This window comes from Pristiophorus japonicus, chromosome 6 (genome assembly GCF_044704955.1).
Source record: "Pristiophorus japonicus isolate sPriJap1 chromosome 6, sPriJap1.hap1, whole genome shotgun sequence".
NCBI classification, from domain to species: domain Eukaryota; kingdom Metazoa; phylum Chordata; class Chondrichthyes; family Pristiophoridae; genus Pristiophorus; species Pristiophorus japonicus.
The window spans coordinates 145,910,674-145,932,971 of NC_091982.1; the positions used below are offsets into that span (position 1 = coordinate 145,910,674).

At 43.4% G+C, this 22,298-nt stretch overlaps 1 protein-coding gene across 4 annotated transcripts in view; it reads right to left on the reverse strand.

Annotated features, from left to right (window-relative positions):
* wdr33 (WD repeat domain 33) overlaps positions 1 to 22,298 on the reverse strand; it is a 138,223-nt gene that overhangs the window by 86,887 nt on the left and 29,038 nt on the right. For all 4 annotated transcript variants that reach the window (XM_070883267.1, XM_070883265.1, XM_070883266.1 and 1 more), the window contains exons 3-6: positions 7,098 to 7,166; positions 4,355 to 4,459; positions 3,259 to 3,354; positions 201 to 352 (exon numbers count right to left, since the gene is read on the reverse strand). In XM_070883267.1, the coding sequence (XP_070739368.1) occupies positions 201 to 352; positions 3,259 to 3,354; positions 4,355 to 4,459; positions 7,098 to 7,166 (422 nt within the window). The remainder of the gene's footprint in view (positions 1 to 200; positions 353 to 3,258; positions 3,355 to 4,354; positions 4,460 to 7,097; positions 7,167 to 22,298) is intronic.

The window sequence follows — 22,298 nt, forward strand, 5'->3', positions numbered from 1 at the left end:
TATCAATACCACACTATAGTTCTATAGCAGACAATGTGGCACTTTGTGTAAAAGAGGAAACAGATGTAAATATTGAGCATAAAATGTGAAGCATCGTTCCCAGGGTCTCATAGAAACCATGCACAACTTCACCTAGAATACATTGAAATGACAATATAATTATACCAATCCCTATGGAAAACTGCATAGCATTAATCCACCTGGCCTCTCTAATCGCCTCCTTGTGAGCTTGGAACATCTTCACATTGTTCATGTTGGACTGCCAATACTTCACATATCCACCATGGTCAGCTGTCAGCATCCACATGTCATTATGAGACCAGGTCATGGCTCTAACTGGACTGTCGTGAGCCTGTTGAGAGGGAAAAAGTATGTTTATTACATTCTCAGATGATTCATGAATATTAATTTCCATTTGACATGAAAGTTTTTTTTTAAAGCATTAGTTCAGATTCTTGTTGGGGATATTTGTGTAGCCCTAGCACCTCCTATCCCAGGACAATCAGCTCTTGAAGGTCTAGGGTGGCTCGATACATTGGAGTCCACACAAATTTCTAATCTCACTGCTGTCTCTAAGTGTTTGCACACGAGAGCAGCAATATCTCAGAAAGTGCTTCGACTGGGGAGGTAAATCAGATTGTTGCTCCTGATAGAAAGGACACCCCCAGTGTGAACACTAAACATGCGTAAATGGCAGAGGAGCCTACCAATTTGGTCAGTGGTAGCAACGGTGTAACAACACATTGTGCAGCTAATAAGGAGCACAAAGTAGGCCTTATGCAACCACTGCATATTGTTGTGAATCAAGCAGAGCACTAATGATGTCAAAACTGGAAATGTGCAATTGCAGTACTAGTTTGGGTGTCACCAGTGGTGACTTTACACACTGCAGGCAGATACAGCAAGGAAGTACATTTCTTATACAGGGAATTGTTGTTTCTATATGACATGGACAGACAAAGCATTACCATGAGAAGTCAACCAACTGAGGCTAAGCATCTGAAAATTACATGAGTAATTCCTAAAATTTGGCACATGGAGCTTGAGAAACTTACACTAGAAGAGGGAGTGGCAAAATGGGATAATGATAGAAAAAAAAGTGACTATTTTAGACCTCGGTGAAAGATGTTGGAAAGATAATCACAGTTGAAGAGCATAGCTGATCTAATGGTGTTGAGTTGATCCTAGACAAGGAGGTAGTCAAGAGACAGTTTAGTGGTGTTTCTCTGACGTGTGTTTTGCGAAATTGGAAACCAAACTTTTTAACATTAACACTATTCATAATGAAGATGTGGTGATGGAGCAATTTTATGAGGTCAAGTAAATATAGTAAAATTAATGTGTTATTCATTACAATGGATGATTGAAGCATTAAAGTAGGAAAAGGAAGAGATGAGGTTGTGAGGTTGTCAGAAAGAGAAACCATAATAGTAAGAGTTCTGTTAAAAAGCACAATTTCATTGTGTTGCGTATATGGCGTACTAGCAGGCAAAACATATAGAAATCATCAAAAGACAATGAAGAGAAAAAAATAAGAAGTCAGAACGATTAAATCATTACTAGAGAGCACTTCTGAAATTCAGCACATAACATAATGTACCCTGGAACAGACTGCAACTCATAGCACAACCAGGTCATTGCAAAAATAAGAATTAAGCTCAATAGCTCAATTTCATAAGGATCAACATCTATAGCATACAATGGAATGTGAATAATAGAATACAGAAAGAAGAGTGGATGAATATATTAATGAAGGAAATATAAATAACAGTATGATTTTAAATACAAAGATAATAAAGCCTGGGAGATGTGGCTGGAACAACTGAGTAGAAGAATAAAACAAGACCATGGACCTCTCTTCAGGAGTGAATAACTATGTCCGAGTGAACAGTGTTTATATAAGCGCCTTTAACGTAGTAAAACGTCCCAAGGCGCTTCACATGAATGTTTCAAAACAAACAAGATGAAATTTACAGCAGATGACCAAAAGCTTAGTATTAAGGAGCGTCTTAAAGAAGGAAAGAGGTAGAGAGGCAGAGAGGTTTAGGGAGGGAGTTCCAGAACTTGGGGCCCAGGCAGCTGAAGGCACGGCCACCAATGGTTGAGCGATTATAATCAGGGATGCTCAAGAGGGCAGAATTTGAGGAGCACCGACAAATCTGGGGGGGGGGGGGGGGGGGGGGCTTAAAGAGATTACAGAGATAGGGAGGGGCGAGACTACGGAGGGATTTGTAAACAAAGATAAGAATTTTGAAATCAAGGCGTTGCTTAACCAGGAGCCAATGTAGGTCAGCGAGCACAGGGGTGATGGGTGAGCGGGTCTTGGTGCGAGTTAGGACACGGGTAGCCGAGTTTTGGATGACCTCAAGTTTATGTCGAGTAGAATGTGGGAGGCCAATCAGGAGTGCGTTGGAATAGTCAAGTCTAGAGGCAACAAAGGCATGGATGAGCATTTCAGCAGCAGATGAGCTGAGGCAGGGGCAGAGATAGGCGATGTGGAGATGTTACGGAGGTGGAAATAGGAGGTTTTAGTTATGAATAACAATAGGGAATGTCCTATGGAGAGTGTACTCAGTCAAGTTCGTAGTACTGCAATACAAGTGCACCTCACCACAAGGCAGAACACATGATCTGTGCCCACAAACCCCCAGAGGGTAGGTTTTCAATCTCAGCTTGGACCATCAAGAGTATGCACCAGGATAAGACAAACCGCTTCAGAGAGCAACCAGGAAAACTGGAATGAGGAACTACTCTAACCTGCTTGAATAACTGACTTCGGTGACCTTGGCAAAGGTGAGAGATAAGTTACCCAACTACGGGGGAAGAATATGGCAGGTTTGAGAAGGATGGGGAAAAAGAAACATCAAAAAAGTGAAAAAATTACAAAATCTACATCAGCACAGTAGCAAGTACAACGTTACTGCAGCTGCAGAGGAAAATAGCCTAGAATCCCAATTGTATAGCACCAATGGGACACCTCCCTAAGCAAGAAAGTGAAAAAGTTTCTCCCACACACTATGGCTTGAATGAACATTTTGTGTCATCAGTTGACCAACGCAACCATATTTATCGGCTATACTAGACAGTAGGTTCTTGGCTTCAGTGGTTACATTAGTGACATCAAATGTGTTCGAAATTTAACACTATAACACAAACACTCTGTTTTACAACTCTAGTCTCTATTACTGTAGAAGTACAAACTGTATTCTCTCTACCCCACCCCACCCTCCATTGGAGTTGCACTGGAGAGGCTCATACCTGTAAAATAGTTTCAAAGTTAAACGTGAGCCCATTCCAGAGAGTGAACTCCCCACTTGAAGCACCAGTGACTAACCGCCTTCCTTCAGGAGTCCACTGAATAAAAAACAAAAACAATTATTCATACATTCAAACAAACATAGCTTATTCAATACTGACAATGCAACAAAAATAGATTTTGCAGCCACCTCTCTGATACACTGCAGAAACAGTCATTACAATTCAAGTATTACAAATATATTTTGTATTTCTGGTTTTTAATAAGGCTGGTAAACATTTTTGGGGAGGTCCACATGGCACTCCCACTGGGAGTCCAGGGACTTCAACTGGAATGGAATTCCTGCCGTTCATTAACATTAAAGATATTGAGGCTTTCATAAATAGCTTGTCTACATTATGCACATAAATAAAATGTTATAACCCCGAGAAATATAGTAATTGATGGCGTTAAAAGTAGTAAATGTGATTGGATGACAAAAAGATATCGAAAAAATAGCAATGGGCTGATTGTCAAACGCTAATAATGTCAGTGCATGCATTAATCACCAAGGCAAACAGAATGACAGGAAGTAAATCCCAAATCTATACAAAAAAGTGATGCTGAACTTGTGCAAAGCGTTGCTGAGATCATGCGTAGACAAATGCGTCTAACTGTGGTCAGTGTACAGAAGCAGTGGAAAAGGTTGAGGGGATAACAAAGGTGGCTCTGGACATGAGCAGCAAAAGGAGATTAACCCATTTTATTGGAATATATTGGGGGGGTGCGGGGGGAGGAATTGATTGGAATGAGACGCTATTTCTCATTATACTTAAAATTTGCAATGTTGCATACCAGCTCCACTGCAACATTTTTGAATCAGCACATACAAACGAGCTTGATTCAAGTCCACCAATCCCTTCATTATAATGTAAGCACCTGTGAGGACCCTGATCAACAAATACTTTAGTGCCAGATAGTGGGATGTGCAGCTGACAGAGTCTAGATTTCAGGCTTAATTTTAATCTAATAAATCAGTTTGGCACAAGGTCAAAATATTCACGACATATTATCTATTTTAATTCAACTCTTGCTCACATCCGTTCATCGACTACTTACCCTGACAACAAACACTGGGCACTTCACTTTATTGGTTGAGGTTCTGACAAATTTTGTTGTTACAGCATTCATAGGATTCTGCAGCATTCCCATCGGTGGTACCAGCTGGAAAACATCAAAGACACCATCAGGACCAAAGACCTAAAACAGCAAAGCTATTGCCATCTGCATTACATGGCAAGACCAACTAACAGCAAACCCCCATAAGAAAGCCAAGTCCACCAGCACCACCAAAAAGGCCAGTGAACCAAAAATAAAGTCAGTACAAAACCAACCCAACATCATAAGCGAGACTGTGCCGGACCAACCCCCACACAGCAGTGCAGCGATGATGAAGGAACAATGATATATTTCTAAGTCAGGATGGTGCGTATCTTGGAGGGGCCTGCTGCCCATGTCCTTCTAGAACCATAGAATGGTTACAGCACAGGAGGCCATTCAACATGTCGAGCCTGTGCCAGCTCTCTGCAAGAACACTTCAGCTATTTCCACTGCCCCGCCTTTTCCCTGTAGCCCTGTAAATGTTTTCCTTCTGGTACTTATCCAATTCCCTATTGAGTCTGCCTCCACCACCCTTTCAGGCAGTGTGTTCCAGATCCTAACAACTTGATCGTAAAAAAAGGTTTTCCTCGGGTCGCCTTTGGTTCTTCTGTCAATCACCTTAAATCTGTGTCCTCTGGTTCCTGACCCTTCCACCAATGGAACAGTTTCTCTATCTATGTCTAGAACTCCCTCATGATTTTGAACACCTCTATCAAATCTCCTCTCAACCTTCTCTGCTCTAATGAGAACAACCCCAGCTTCTCCAGTCTATCCACATAACAAGTCCCTCATCCCTGGAATCATTCTTATAAATCTTTTCTGCACCCTCTCTAAAGCCTTCACATCCTTCCTAAAGCCCGGAATTGGACACAATACTCCAGTTGAAGTTGGACTAGTGTTTTATAAAAACTCATCATAACTTCCTTGCTTCTGTACTCTATACCTCTATTTATGGAGCCCAGGATCCCATATGTTTTAAAAAAAAAACAGCTTTCTCAACCTGCCCTGCCACCTTCAACGATTTGTGCACATATACCCCAGGTCTCTGTTGATGTACCACTTTTGGAATTGTACCCTTCCTTTAGTTTATATTCTAGGTGGTAGAGGCCGCGGGTTTGGGAGGTACTGCCGAAGCCGTGGTGAGTTGCTGCAGTGCATCTTGTAGATGGTACACACTGCAGCCACGGTGCGCTGTTGGTGGAGGAAGTGAATTAAGGCAGTGGACGTGGTGCCAATCAGGCAGGCTGATTTGTCCTGAATGGTGTTGAGCTTCTGGAGTGTTGTTGGGGGCTGCATTCACCCACCCAGTGGACAGTAATCTAACACACTCCTGACTTGTGCCTTGTAGATGGTGGAAAGGGAGTCAGGAAGTGAGACACTCGCCGTAGAATATCAAGCCTCTGATCTGCTCTTGTAGACAACAGTATTTATGTGGTTGGTCCAGGTATGTTGCTGGTCAATGGCGATCCCCAGGTGGGTGATTCAGCGATGGTAATGCCGTTGAATGAATGTCATGGGACATTGGTTAGACTCTCGCTTGTTGGAGATAGTCATTGCCTGGCATTTAAGTGGCAAGTAACATTTGCGCCACACATCAGACCAAGCCTGAATGTTGCCAGATCTTGCTGCATGTGGGCATGGACTGCTTCATTATCTGAGGAGTTGTGAATGATACTGAACACTGCAATCATCAGCAAACATTCCCACTTCTGACCTTATGATGGAGGGAAGGTTATTGATGAAGCAGCTGAAGATGGTTGGGCCTAGGACACTGCTCTGAGGAACTCCTGCAGCGATGTCCTGTGCCAGAGATGATTGACATCCAACCACAACGATCTTCCTTTGTGCTAGCTATAGAAACATAGAAAGTAGGTGCAGGAGTAGGCCATTCAGCCCTTCGAGCCTGCACCACCATTCAATATGATCATGGCTGATCATGCAACTTCAGTACCCCATTCCTCCTTTCTCTCCATACCTCCTTGATCCCTTTAGCCGTAAGGGCTACATCTAACTCCCTTTTGAATATATCACACGAACTGGCCTCAACAACTTTCTATGGTAGAGAATTCCACAGGTTCACAATTCTCCGAGTGAAGAAGTTTCTCCTCATCTCGGTCCTAAATGGCTTACCCCTCATCTTTAGACTGTGACCCCTGGTTCTGGACTTCCCCAACATCGGGAACATTCTTCCTGCAGCCAGTGGAGAGTTTCCCCCCCTGATTCCCATTGACTTTGGTTTTACTAGGGCTCCTTGATGCCACACTCGGTCAAATGCTGCCTTGATGTCGAGGGCAGTCACTCTCACCTCCCCTCTGGAATTTAGCTCAGCTCTTTTCTCCATGTTTGGACCAAGGCTGTAATGAGGTCTGGAGCAGAGTGGCTTCAATTTAAGACAAAGCTAATAGTCCCAGGGTGCCTTTATTTGATTCATTTGCCATCAGGATAATTTTTCTGAAGCAATTTATTTAGGTTACATACACTATCAGGAAATTTCTATTCATGAAATAGAAATTCATTAACAGCACCATCCAGCTGTTCTGCCAGCTAATACACAAAAATAAAAGTACAAGCACTATTGCCACCAAAACAGAACCAAACAAAGTGATAAACCGCACCACTAGCAAAGCCAAGCCAGCCAACAGGAGCAGCACATTAAATCACTATCGGGAATTTATAAAGATTTTCCTGTTGAGATGCTTACATCGTTGTAATAAGCTGAATCTGGCTGGATTGCTCGAAGGTCTCGGTGATCTCTCTGCCAAACTCGATTCTAAAAATGAAGAAAGGACTCAATCAGTTAATGAAAAACCAGGCAAGTAAAACTACTTCGGTACTCAGTAGGTACTTTAAAAAGCAAGAGAGTGCATTGGTCATTGATACTGCACAATATTTCACCACCACACTCCGTATTAAATGATGCATTGATGCTACTACACATAACGATAAATTCAAAATAACTGGTTTAACAGCAATATATGAACGACCCTAATTCTACATTGTCAGCTGTGGCTCAGTTGGTTGGACTCTCGCCTGAGTCAGAAGGTCATCGGTTCAAGTCGCACTCCAGAGACTTGAGCACATAATCTAGGCTGAAACTTACAGTGCAGTGCTGAGGGAGTGCTGCACTAGCAGAGTTTTTCAGATGAGACTTTAAACTGAGGACCCATCTGCCCTCTCAGATGTATGTAAAAGATCCCATGGCACTATTTTGAAGAGCTCTCCCCAGTGTCCTGGAAAATATATATCCCTCAACTATCACTAAAAACAGATTAACTGACCATTATCACATTGCTGTTTGTGGAACTTTGCTGTGCACTACAACATCGACTACTTCAAAAAATACTTCACTGGCTGTAAAATGCTTTGGGACATCCTGAGGTCGTGAAAGGCGCTTTATAAATGCAAGTCTTTCTTTCTTTACATTTACACACGGTCTTCAGTATTCTCATTTGCACCACAATATTAATGTTAATTTCCAAAATTCTGTCCTGCCAAAAGAAATGCTACAGTACATAATATATGCCTCTCATTCTCAAACTATTTCATCACAAACACGTCGTCCAATTTGAGAGCTTCAATAAACACTAATGAGACACCATGGACAAATAAAGCCAGAAGGGAAAAATTGAGAGTAAGAAAAGAGACATACATTAAGTACATGGACAGCAGGGGAGAGCATGATAAGGGAAAATATGAAGATAGTAGGAAATAATTTGTTTTAATAATTAGGAAGGCAAAGAGGAACTATGAAATTAAATGATCAAGGAACATAAAACAAGACAGCAAAATATTTTACAGGCACATCAATAAAAAAAAGACGGGTGGGATGGGATAGAAAGGATAGTATCACAGGCAGCGATAGAAAGATGGCAGAAATATTAAATCATTACTTTGCCGCAGTACTGACCAGGGAGAGAGAGCAGATGGACATGACACCGGATCATGAGATTAGTAATGAAATAACTGTATTTAAGAGGAGATATATTAAATAAACTAATCAAATTTGAAGATAAAGCCCCTGTTCCGGATGGATTACATCCGCACATTTTGGGAAGGGATAGCAATTTATGAGAAAAAGGCGTAGTGCCAGAGGACTGGCGGATAGCTAACATAATACCTATATTTAAGAAAGGAGATAGAACATGTCCAGAGAACTATAGACTAGACGGCTTAACATCCGAGGTACGAAAAATAATGGAGTCCCGACTGAAGGAGAAAATAGAAGTAGAAATATAATAATGAATAGTCAGTGTGGAGTTCAAAAGGGAAAGTTTTGCTTGACCAACGTCATTGCATTTTTTGAAGAGGTAACAAAGAATAGACAAGGGTAATGCAGTAAATGTAATTTAGCGAGATTTTCAAAAGGCCTTCAATAAGGTACCGCATAATAGACTACTGAACAAGGTCAGGGAATGTGGGATCAAGGGACAAGTAGCAGAATGGATAGCTAGCTGGCTTCAAGAATGGGCATATCATTGGCAAATGAAATTCAACATGGATAAAAGTGAGGTATTACATTTTGGTAGGAGGAATAGGGAGGTGACTTATCACTTGAAGGGTGCGAGTCTGGGCGGGGTAGAGGAGCACAGGGATCTCAGAATACAAATACACATTTGGGGTGACCTAACTGAGGTCTTTAAAATTATAAAAGGTTTTGAGTAGATACAGAGTGTGTTTCCACTTGTGGAGAAGAGCATAACTAGAGGCCATCAATATAAGAGTCACCAAGAAAACAAATAGGGAATTCAGAAGAAACTTCTTTACCCAGAGTGATGAGAATGTAGAACTTGCTACCACAGGGCGTAGTTGAGACAAATAGTATAGATGTATCACTCAGTGAGGTCCTGAAATTTCAAAACAAGGAAGGCCCTTGTTCTTTTCTACTACTTCATATGGCTAATGTAGATGTAGAGTAACAACTATAATTTAATATTTAGGTGGTTACGGCAAATCATTGCATAAGGAGTAGAGGAGGGTATCGCTGTGATGCCTCCTTCGAGTTTGTGGATTGGGCATTGAGTCGTTATATGTTCCATGGTCTGTCCTGAGTCCTGGGTGACCACAGCTGTACACAGGAGAGTTTTTAATTCTCTATTTGTGCATCAAGTGTCCACAACTGCCACGGTTTGTGTGGATGCAGTTTAGGGTTGCCCATCAGCTTCGAAGACCGAAGCCAGGGTCTTGTGTGCCTGGTATTTCGCGAGGTGTTTGTTTGTGAGAGCATGTGAACTCCATTCGGCCTTCCAAACATCATCAGGGTTACATAGGATTATAGGGTATAAGGCACATTCGGCCCAACCAGTGCATGCTGGTGTCTATGCTCCATTCGAGCCTCCTCCCATCTTTCCTCATAAATCTATCCGCATAACCCTCCTCTTAAATGCAGCTATACTATTCGCTTCAAACATTCCCTGTAGTAGCGAGTTCCACATTCTCACCACTCTTTGGGTTAAAGTCACATTGTCAAAGGTCAAGCGCGTGGGTCCAAAAGGGCTTGCGCGACTTCATGCCATGGTGAGGGGCGTTGTTGAGATCTTGGTGGATGGGAAAATGTTTGTTTTTCACGATTCACTGGAATTCCCTGAGGGTTGCAGCATCATGGCAATGGATGGAGGAGCAATGTGCGGCAGAACAAGCATTCAGGGTGTTGGGGTCCACTTGAGACTTTAAATGATGCACAGCATTGCAATTGGACATCAACCAATCGAGTGTAACTATTTCTGGTCCATACCAGTGCACAGTACTCAGCTACAGAGCACACAAGGGCCATCCGTAGAACTGATGCTGATGTTCACCAGCTTGTGCTTGCCAGCTACCTTCATCAAGTGGTCATAAATGGTTAGTGTTTTTCTTTTCTGAATTAGCTGATCTCAAGGCAGGTGCCAGCAAGTGCATTACTAGGTGCTTGCCTGTGACGCCCACATCCCGTGAATGAATAAAACCTTCCAGCTCTGGTATAGTGAGGGTTAGATTCAGGTTGCAATACTCTGCACTGGTCCATGCACACTTATATGGAGTACAAAATAGACGCATCGTAAAATTCACTTTACTTTCCCTAATCTTACAAGACCACTCACAACTGTATCAGTGTGACATTTACTACATCAACCCTCATTGTGGACTTCCAATTTATTGGTAGTTGGGTGTGAAACATGTTTGGGACTACAACAGACCTACTTAACTTATACCCTTACAGCCAATAGATAGGTTAGCGCCATCTAATAACTGTAGACTTGATTCAAACCCAGTCTCCAGAGGTGGAAGGACAATGCTCAAAATCAATGTACCACCTAACTTTATTCACACTATAGGAAGGATGTCAAGGCCTTGGAGAACGTGGAGAGGAGATTTACTGGAATGGTATTGCAGAAAGTGGTGATCTCTTTCGAGCAAGAGACGGGGAGATTTAATAGAGGTGTTCAAAATCATGAAGGTTTCTGATAAGAGTAAATAAGGAGGAACTGTTTCCAGTGGCAGATATGTCAGTAACCAGAGGACATAAATTTATGGTGATTGGCAAAAGAATCAGAAACAAGTTGAAGAGAAGTTTTTACACAGCAAGTTGTTGCGATCTGGAATGCACTGCTTGATTCAATAACAACTTTCAAAGGGGAATTGGATAAATATTTGAAGCGGAAAAGCTTGCCGGGCTATGGGGAAAGAGTAGCGCAGTGAGACGAATTGGACAACTCAGGCATGGTGGGCCGATTAGCTTCCTGTGCTGTATGCGCCTACGAAGTTTTGTCATTCCCAATTTGATCTTTATGTTAATCATGATGTAGTTGAGGAGTGGTACATCCTATATAGACCAAGTATTCCATTTTTCTTAATCTTAAGGGAGCATTTTTAAACCTTTAAGCACTGCAAATTTAATCTGACCCGTTCAGATTTAATATTTCCTTTGTCTATCGAAGATATTTTCCTTCTCTCTATTTTACTAGCAAGAGAGCTGGTAAGTGAACTGCTTCCAAGCAGCAGCCTAGGGTGTGCTCAGCAGCAGCTGTGCTCGTTTCCTCACCTTCTCTGTCGTTAACCTTGTAGGCTCCACTCAGCACCTTCCTACGTCAACACTTGCATCAATCGATGACTCGTTTGGAGAATTGCACCCTACAAACCTATGTTCTACTTTGTAGCATTGTACAAGTGTCCAGATAGTGGACAATCTGTGGATTACAGCCACATATAAAGATGTGGGAATGTTGGCGAGGTTACTTTTATTGCTAATTCCTATTTTCTTTGACAAGTGTGAGGCCACCTCAGCCAAATAGAGTGGGACTGCAGTCATGTGTAGCCAACCCAGGTAGGTGTGGCTGACTCTATTCCCCTAATCAGGGGTTCTCAACCTATTTGCTTCTGAGGCCTCTCCCTCTCATGTTATAAAAAATTTGTGGACCCCTGTAACACAAGTATTTTTCAGGGGCGGGGGAAACAGTTTGTCGCACAGTCTGTGTGGATTGGGTGGGTGGGGAAACGACAGCTTGTCCCACAGTCTGTGGCCGGGGCGGGGGGGTGTGAGGGGAAAGAGAGTTTGTCCCAGTCTGTTGGGGGGAGGGAGGGGGGGGGGGTAGTTCCAAGTTCCAGCCACATATTCCATTACTGGAGCCTCCTGGTAACTGTTTCAGGGGACTACCAGGCTTGGTAATCATCGCCCAACCAAATGAAGTCAGTCAGCCACCCCGGGACAGCCAAGGACCTTTGCAATTCAGCCAATCCCACGCTGTTCGACGTGTCCTCCACCTCCCACCCCATCCCACCCACCGGACCCAGCCTGCAACTACCAGATACTGTCTCAATAGGCCATGAAGCTGCTCTGTCCCCGTGAAACTGCAACCACCCCTTGGATCGGCCCCTGAACCTGCCCGCCCGCAGCCATGGACTTCTCCAGATAGGCCCTGCCCATTCTCTGGAGGATCCCTTGAAATTTCTCACGGACCCCTGGCGGAGAACCCCTGCCATAAAGGATAGTAGTGACCCAGTTGGGTTTTTGCAACAATTCAATTTTCTTTGTCATTTCTCTTGTAGCCCAAATTTATTGAATTCAGTTTTGCAAATCACATCAGGTAATTTGAACTCGTGACCGCTTGGTTGCCAGTTCAGAAAGCAAGAGTTTGCATTTATATATAGTGCCTTTGATAACCTCAGGATTCGCCAAGGCACTGCAGTCCATGAATACTTTTGAAGTGCAGTCACTGTAGTAACGTATGGAAATATGGCAGCCAACTTGTACATGGCAAGATCCCACAACCATGGCAACTGCAACTATTATACAACATGGAAATTTAAAAAATGTATGAAATTTGAAAACATAAAAACACTCCCATCTCAAATTAATTCATGGAATGTGAGCACCACTAGCAAGGCCAGCATTTATTGCCCATCCCCAATTGCCCTTGAGAAGGTGGTGGTTAGCTGCCTTCTTGAACCGCTGCAGTCTGCGTAGTGAAGGTACTCCCACAGTGCTGTTAGGGAGGGAGGGAGCTCTAGGATTTTGACCCAACAACGATGAACGGCAACGTCAGGATGTTGTTTGGGAGGGGAACTTGGAGGTGGTGGTGTTCCAAATGCCCGCTGCCCTTGTCCTTCTTGGTGGTAGAGGTCAGGGTTTGGGAGGTGCTGTCGAAGAAGCCTTGGAAAATTGAAGTGCATCTTGTAGATAGCACACTGTGGCTGCAGTGTGTACTGACTGTGGAGGGAGTGAATGTTTAAGGTGGTGGATAGGGTGTCAATCAAGGAGGCTGCTTTATCCTAGATGGTGTTGAGCTTCTTGAGCGCTATTGGAACTGCATTCATCCAGGCAAGGGGAGAGTATTCCATCACACTGCTGACTTGTGCCTTGTAGATAGTGGAAAGACTTTGGGGAGTCAGGAGGTGAGACAATCGCTGCAGAATACCCAGCCTCTGACCTGGTTGGTCCCTGGCTTGATGGCAGAGTGAAGGATATGCCAGGCCATGAGGTTACAGATTGTTGTGCTATACAATGCTCCAGCTGCTGATGGCCCACAGCCCAGTTTTCAGCTGCTAGATCTGTTCTGAATCTATCCCATTTAAAACATTGGTAGTGCCACTCAACACAATGGAGGATGTCCTCAGTGTGAAGACGGGACTTTGTCTCCACAAGGATTGTGCAGTGCATCCTCCTACCAATACGATCATTGACAGATGCATCTCCAACAGGTAGACTGGTAAAAACGAAGTCAAGTAGGTTTTTCCTAGTGTTAGTTCTCTCACTACCTGCTGCAAGCCCAGTCTGGCAGGTAGGTCCTTCAGGACTCAGCCAGTTCGGTCAGTAGTGGTGCTACCGAACCACTCTCTGTGATGGACATGGAAGTCCCCCACCTAGAGTACATGGTAGAGTACTGATTCATCAGCTGAGGGAAGGCGGTAGGTAGTAATCAGCAGGAAGTTTCCTTGCCCATGTTCCAGCTAAGCCCTTTTGACTTCATGGTGTATGAAGTCAATGTTGATGACTCCCAGAACCACTCCCTTCTGACTGTAAACCACTCTCCACCACCTCTGGTTGGTCATTCCTGCCTGTGGGACACGACATACCCAGGGATGGTGATGGAGGAGTCTGGAGCATTGGCTGAAAGGTTTGATTCTGAGGGTATGACTGTCAGTCTGTGGGATAGCTCTCCCTATTTTGGCACAAGTTTCCATATGTTAGTGAGGAGGACTCTGCAGAGTCAATTGGGCTGCGTGTGCCTTTGACATGTCCGAACCCAATACCTAGGTCAATCCTGGTTTTATTCTTGTTGTATTTTGTAGTAGCGGAGTGGCTTGCTAGGCCATTTCAGAGGGCAGTTAGGCCAGACTATGTAAATGCACATAGGCCAGACTGGGTAAGAAGGACTGCGGCTTTCCTTCTATAATAAACATTAGTGAACAGATGGGTTTTACAACAATCTGATCACCAATACTGATACTAGCTTTTTTATACCAGATTTAATTAACTGTAAATTACTAGTCCAATAACAACTACCTTGCTACTGTTCCCAGTTCCTTATGTTATGAACAAGTATCCAAAGTGAAATTGTTCTGTCTACGAGTCCAGGTTGGACCTCTTTGGTCCGGCACCCTTGGGACCTGAGCAGTGCCGGACCAGAGAATTTTTCGAACCACAGGTCAACTGGCGACAAAGCTGTTGCCAATGACCCGGGCGCGTTCTGCGCATGCGCTGTGCAGCATTTAGTTGTCCAGAAACACTCCATTCTTTTTTAATCCTCAGGCCCAGCTTCGGCACCTCAGTTAGCCGCCTGCCCTTCCCTTCCTTTGCCCGGCCTGCTTACTTCAATGAACACCAAATCTCAAAACACCACATACATACACAAAAAACTAGAGATCGGAGATAAAAGTGAAGGATAAAGTCCAGAAGAGACGCCGACCCTTACCCACGAACCTACTCCCAGCGCCAGTCCGTGTGTAAGCCGCGAGCAGAGCCTGACTGGTGGAAGCGGCAGCCTCCTCACACCGAGACCCACACACACACAACCCCCGGAGACCTTGGGGGGGGGGGGGGGGGAGGCGCGTGGAGGGAGGGAAAAATTTGGCTCAGCCCAGCACTGCAGCCTTCAGAGCAGCGCGCCTGCCGCCAATCAGGCAAGGTGAACTGGTCTCAGCAACGAGGAGCGTGTGTCAAACCACAGCACCAGCCAGCGTGTAAAGGCTCCAGCTGGCCAGGGCAAGGCTGTCGAGATTTGTTATTCGAAATGCATCACAAGTACATTTAACATGTGGAGCCACAATTTTTTTTTCAAATGGACGCCAGCCACGCCGGGACTGATGCGAGACATGGGATGTTTCCGGACTAGTGTCCCGGACTGGAGAGGTACAACCTGTACTGACATCCTCATTTAGATTAAAAGTAGTTGTCTATCTATTCTTACCACTGGATGGAAGACATCAGCTAGTTAACTATGTGTGCCCCTGCCAGAATAACCACAATGGTTGTATGAACAATACCACAAAAGAACAGGAGTATTAGCTGCTGGAGGAACCAGCCTATACTTAAGCTCGTGAAATAGCAGTATTCAAGACATGAAATTAGAGATAAAGCTACATATATGTCCAGTAGAGATTGCAGTTTCTGCAACTGACATGAACTTTGCAGAGGCCATGAAGAAACTGATCACATCCCTTTCAATTAGCTTTCGGATTGGTTACCATCTTAAAACGAGGTCCCAGACCGGCTCCACCAACAGTCAGCCCCCACCTCCACATCTGATCAGGATGACAGTGCTGAAGAAAGGAATATCTTCCCTCTTTTGGTATACATCAGCATCAAGCCCCTCCAAGTACAGCACAGACTAGAAACTGCTTCTTTGACAGCACCTCCTCCTTTGACCCGTGACCCCTACCACCTAGAAGGACAAGGGCAGCCAATTGTACAGAGCAGCAAATACAGTACACTAAATTAAAAGTAGTGCAAGTACATCGTTGTTTCACCTGGAAGGAGTGTTTGGGGCCCCGGAAGGTGAAAGGACAGGTGTTGTATATCCTGCACTTGCATGGGAAGGTGGCAGGTGTTGGGAATGATGCAAGAGTGAACCAGAGTGTCGCGAAGGGATCAAACCCTTTGGAATGCTGAAAAGGGAGGGGACTGGAAAATGGGTTTTGTGGTGGCATCACGCTGGAGGAGTCGGAGGATTACGTTGAATGTGGAAACTGGTGGGATGGAAGATAAGGACCGGGGGGGGCGGCGCCCTATCGTGGTTCTAGAAGGATGCGGAAGTTGAGGAGATGTACGGAAATAGAAACATAGAAAATAGGAGCAGGCCATTCAGCCCTTCAACCCTTCACCACCATTCAATATGATCATGACTGATCATACAATTTTAGTGCCCCATTCCTGCTTTCTCTCTATACCTCTCGATCCTTTTAGCTGTAAGGGCCACATCAAACTCCCTTTTGAATATATCTAACGAACTGGCCTCAACAACTTTGTGGTAGAGAATTCCACATGCTCACAACTCAGTGAAGAAGTTTCTCCTCAATCTCAGTCCCAAATGGCTTACCTCTTATCCTTAGACTGTGATCCCTGATTCTGGACTTCCCCAACATCGGGAACATTCTTCCTGCCAGTCCCTGTCCCGTCAGGATTTTATATGCTTCTATGAGATCCCCTATCATTCTTCTAAATTCCAGTGAATATGAGCCTAGTCAATCCAGTCTTTCTTCATATGTCAGTCCTGCCATCCCAGGAATCAGTCTGGTGAACCTTCGCTGCACTCCCTCAATAGCAAGAATGTTGTTTCTCAGATTCGGAAACCAAAACTGTACACAATATTCAAGGTGTGGCCTCACCAAGGTCCTGTACAACTGCAGTAAGACCTCCCTGCTCCTATACTCAAATCCTCTTGCTATGAAGGCCAACATGCCATTTGCTTTCTTCACCACTTGCTGTACCTGCATGCCAACTTTCAATGACTCATGTACCATGACACCCAGGTCTCGTTACACCTCCCCTTTTCCAAATCTGTCACCATTCAGATAATATTCTGCCTTCCTGTTTTTGCCAACAAAATGGATAAGCTCACATTTATCTACATTATACTGCATCTACCATGCATTTGCCCACTCACCTAACCTGTCTAAGTCACCCTGCAGCCTTTTAGCATCCTCCTCACAGCTCACACTACCATCCAGCTTAGTGTCATCTGTAAACTTGGAGATATTACATTCAATTCCTTCGTCTAACTCATTAATGTATATTGTAAATAGCTGGGGACCCAGCACTGAACCTTGCGGTAACCCACTAGTCACTGCCTGCCATTCTGAAAAGGACCCGTTTATTCCTACTCTTTGCTTCCTGTCTGTCAACCAGTTCTCTATCCACATCAATACATTACCCCCAATACTATGTGCTTTAATTTTGCACACTAATCTCTTGTGGCATTTTGTCAAAAGCCTTTTGAAAGTCCAAATACACCACATCCACTGGTTCTCCCTTGTCCACTCTGCTAGTTACATCCTCAAAAAATTCTAGATTTGTCAAGCGTGATTTCCCTTTCATAAATCCATGCTGACTTGGACCGATCCTGTCACTGCTTTCCAAATGCGCTGCTATTACATCTTTAATAACTGATTACAACATTTTCCCCACTACCGATGTCAGGCTAACCAGTCTATAATTACCTGTTTTCTCTCTTCCTCCTTTTTTTAAAAAGTGGGGTTAACATTAGCTACATTACCTCCAATCCATAGGAACTTATCCAGAGTCTATAGAATATTGGAAAATGACTACCAGTGCATCCACTATTTCTAGGGCCACTTCCTTAAGTACTCTGGAATTCAGATCCATTAGGCCCTGGGAATTTATCGGCCTTCAATCCCATCAATTTCCCTAACACAATTTCCTGACTAATAAGGATTTCCTTCAGTTCCTCCTTCTCGTTAGACTCTCAGTCCCCTAGTATTTCCGGAAGATTATTTGTGTCTTCCTTAGTGAAGACAGAACCGAAGTATTTGTTCAATTGGTCTGTCATTTCTTTGTTCCCCATTATAAATAAATTCACCTGATTCTGACTGCAAGGGACCTACATTTGTCTTCACTAATCTTTTTCTCTTCACATTATCTATAGAAGCTTTTGCAGTCAGTTTTTATGTTTCTGCAAGTTTATTCTCATACTCGATTTTCCCCATCCTAATTAAACCTTTTGTCCTCCTCTGCTTAATTCTAAATTTCTCCCAGTCCTCAGGTTTGCTACTTTTTCTGGCCAATTTATATGCCTCTTCCTTGGATTTAACACTATCTTTAATTTCCCTTGTTAGCCACGGTTGAGCCACCTTCCCCGTTTTATTTTTACGCCAAACAGGGATGTACAATTGTTGAAGTTCATCCATGTGATCTTTAAATGTCTGCCATTGCCTATCCACCATCAACATTTTAAGTATCATTCGCCAGTCTATCCTAGCCAATTCACGTCTTATGCCATCGAAGTTACCTTTCTTTTTCAGGACCCTAGTCTCTGAATTAACTGTGTCACTCTCCATCTTAATGAAGATGGGACGGTCAGGGACATGTCAAGCTCAAATTCATTGAGGTGAGGGTGTATGGTGATGAAGCTATGCCTTTGCTGAGGATTGATCTTTTGGGGTCAGAGGGGAAGGTCAGAGGAGATAGTGAAAACCCGGCAAGGGGCGTGATTGGAAGCAGGGATGGGAGTCAGAGGAAAGTGAAGGGGAAGGAGGATCCAGAGGGCCGTTGGTATACAAGAGTTGTTGAAGTTGGCTGAAGAACGAATGTTTTTGTTCAAGTGCCAGATAAGGCGATGGATGAAATGGACCAGGACAGCTCTGAAATAGCGTCGGTGCTGTTGGAGAGGTTGAGAACATGCATGTGGCACTGCATGGCATTAATTGTGGATCTCAGGAAGCAGCGAGAGCAGTGGGGTGAGGAACTGTTAATCTGTTTTGATGGTGTTAGTTGTGGGAGGAATGTTGACCAGGACAGTGGGAGAACTCTGTTCTCCATCTTCAAATGGTGTCATTCACCTGAGCAGGCAAACAGGACCACAGTTCAACATTTCGCCCAAAAGATGAGAAAATCCTGTACCTACAGGATCTCCCATCATACACGCCATGGCAACAAGGGTTCATGCTTGTAGAGCAACTTTGTGGGGATTTTATTTTAAGAAAATTTTGATGGCAGTCTCATTGTTCACAGCAGAAAATTAGTCACATTCGGTGGATGACGAACAAAGATACAATTTTATTTTTGAAAAGAACCAGTTCTCTTTTCTGCAAAACCTATCCCCAGTGCATTGTGATCAACCAGTTATTTGTTTCATCGCTTCAAACATATTAAAAACAAACAGATCCAAGTGAACAAGCAGAAAAGGAAATAAGTGTGCGAAAGACTAAAAGAAAATAAAACACACTACATTCTGATATCATAAAATTCTAAACTAGACACAGCTCTACTACTTAAAGGTAAACGTACAAGTACAACATGAGAACAGAGTCTAAGTATTATTTGGTGCTGCCACATCTGGGGCATGTGATGGCCAGTAACAGAGGATTTGTTTAGCAGTGCAGTAGGTGGCTGAAGCGGACAGGAAAGTCTCAACGGAATAGTGAAGCTGGATACTTCTGTCGGGAATATCATAGATCCTACAATATTGCATAAGGAGTTGAAATGCCGAGTCACTCGGAGACATTTTCAGTAACTTATGTTTCAAGATACTGAAAATATAACAAATAATTGCCTTGAAGCTTACATTGTAATGTCTGATATTACACTTGCCCAAAATAGAACAAGGGCTGTAACATTGAGGAGGCAGTCACATAGCAATTACAACTTTGAACACTGATGAACAATGAGCTTCAACCTTATTTCTTTATCCGGCTTTCATGAACAAAAGTCCAGCAGGATTTGACTTTGAAAATACTCCTGCATCATCAAAGTTGGGCTCCAATTAACAATGGTTTGGTCATCCAATCTGGAGCACAGTAGTTCCAACAGGGCAGTAAAGGCACCCAACACTACCACTTACTTGCTCCACTGGACCGTCAGATGCAGTCTTTTGCAGAAGGTTTTTAGAACTGCATCAAGCACATATCTGAGTGCATAAATATGGTTCTTACTCCAAAAAACTGGCAGCATTGTGTCATTTCCCCAAACTTGGCACTCTCACGAGAATGAGATGTGCACGCCTTTTTCACAGTCGCACATTTAGGCATTGTATGATCCGTAACATCGACTCTTTTCGCCCCATGCAACTCATCACAAATCCAGCCACCGGTGGCAATTCTAATTATTTTGAGTTCTATATTCGTGCCTGTGACTTGACAAACTTTCCCAAATTTCTGTAGGTATGCTCCACCTGTCCATAGTCTTTCCTTTATCCCCATCTCAACTGCATCTCCTTATCGACCGTGTCCACAGACAGCCTCTAACACCAGCCCAATCTAATTCACGTTTGTGCTTGAAAAGTTTTTTTAATTTGAATTTCTTACATGCATCAAGCAAATTGGATTGAAGTATTTTTTTCTAACTTTTCACAGTAAAGTAAAATTTTCCCTTCTGCATTTTTTTTTAAGTAGCCCCTTAAAAAGGAAAAAATTAGAAATAAGTTAATGAGTTGCAACGTCGAACTTTCAGCTCGAAAATCAGACACTCTTGGAGCTGCACAAGCTATTTGACAGGATTTGGAAGGTGAGCCTGCAACAATAGTGATACGCAACATCACATTTAAGTATTTTAAGAGACTGATGGGACAGCTGAAATTAGCTGTTGGGAAGGGTGATTTGAGGCTATGAAACTAACAGCTAGATGCTATGATGGGAAGGTGGTTGGACTGATGTTCTGAAAGGACGAGATCAAATGGCCTTAATGATTCCTCGGCCAAATTTACCCTGAAGCTTTTTATTTCTTCCATGAACTTTAAGTGGATCTACTTTTTTAAAAAAAACAGAACACATCTTGGAATTGTGAAATGAGAAAAAAATCTGGATTTTTCTTGCTTCACTGCAATTCAGACTGCGTCTGTTCAAGAGTTGAAATGGAGCCCTTAGATCCCCAGACTAGAGATTTAGATTGCATCAAAATAAACATCAGCTGTCTGTTCCGACTCTGCAAGAGAACTGGAGCTAGTCCCACTCCTCCATCCTTTCCCCATAGGCCTGCAAATTTTTTTCTTTCAGATTCTTATCCAATTTCCTTTTGAAAGCCACAACTGAATTTGCCTCCACCACCCTTTCAAGCAGTGCATTCCAGATCTTAACCACACACTGCGTAAAAATGTTTTCCTCACGTCGCCTTTGGTTCTTCTGTCAATCACCTTAAATCTGTGTCCTCTGGTTCTCGGCCTTTCCACCAATGGAACAGTTTCTCTCGATCTACTCTGTCCAGACCCATGATTTTGAGCACTTCTATCAAATCTCCTCCCACTCTTCTCTGCTCTAAGGAGAAGAACCCCAGCTTCTCCAGTCCATCCACAGAACTGAAGTCCTTCATGCCTGGGAACCACTCGTAAGTCTTTTCTGCACCCTCTCCAAGGCCTTCATATCCTTCCTAAAGTGCGGTGCCCAGAATTGGACACAATACTCCAGTTGAGGCCAAACCACTGTTTTATAAAGGTTTATCATAACTTCCTTGCTTCTGTACTCTATGATTCTATTTATGAAGCCCAGGATCCCGTATGCTTTTTTTAACCGTTGTCTCAACCTGCCCTTCCTGAGGGGATGGTGCACGTTTTATTGACCTCTCACCCCATATATATATTTGTATTGTTGTGTGCAGCTGTTACATATTGTAATACAATTATGCTCATCTGTTGACTACAAAAAAAATCTACATGGCTAGAAACTGAGCAGCGAAAAGGCACAACTTCTTCCAAAATCCCAGCATATGGTCAGGAGTGATTGGTTCCATTCCAACTTTGGATTTTTTTCTGAATACGTTAGAATTCAAAATGCGATGCCAGAAAGTGTTGAGCACAAAAAAAAAACATTTCACAGGTAGACCCAGGGAAGGGGCAGGGAGAAGAGAACGTGTCCATGTTTACCAACAGCATGCCAGCTTTCTCGGTGAATGGAGTGTTGTGCACCCAACAATGCCACCTCCCTCCACTATACTTGTATATGTCAAACGAGCAGATTCCCTGCACCATTGGCCACTGCAAGTCAGGGGGATGTTGAGTTAGGGAGTCAAAGAGTGCACATGTCCTCAAAGAATTTGGAAAGAAGTTTGTTCGAGCTGTGCTTAGAGACAGTTAACTTGTTTTCTATTGGCTCCTGGGAAGTTAGGCATGCCTGGATTCTTAGAATGCCAGACATCTATGTACTTAATGTACTTAACACATTATATGTGCAAGACATCTTCCATTGCTCATATAAAACAAATAATACACAATAGTATTTTCCTTACCCAGTACTGGTAGACAAAGAACGGTGTTCCCCTCAG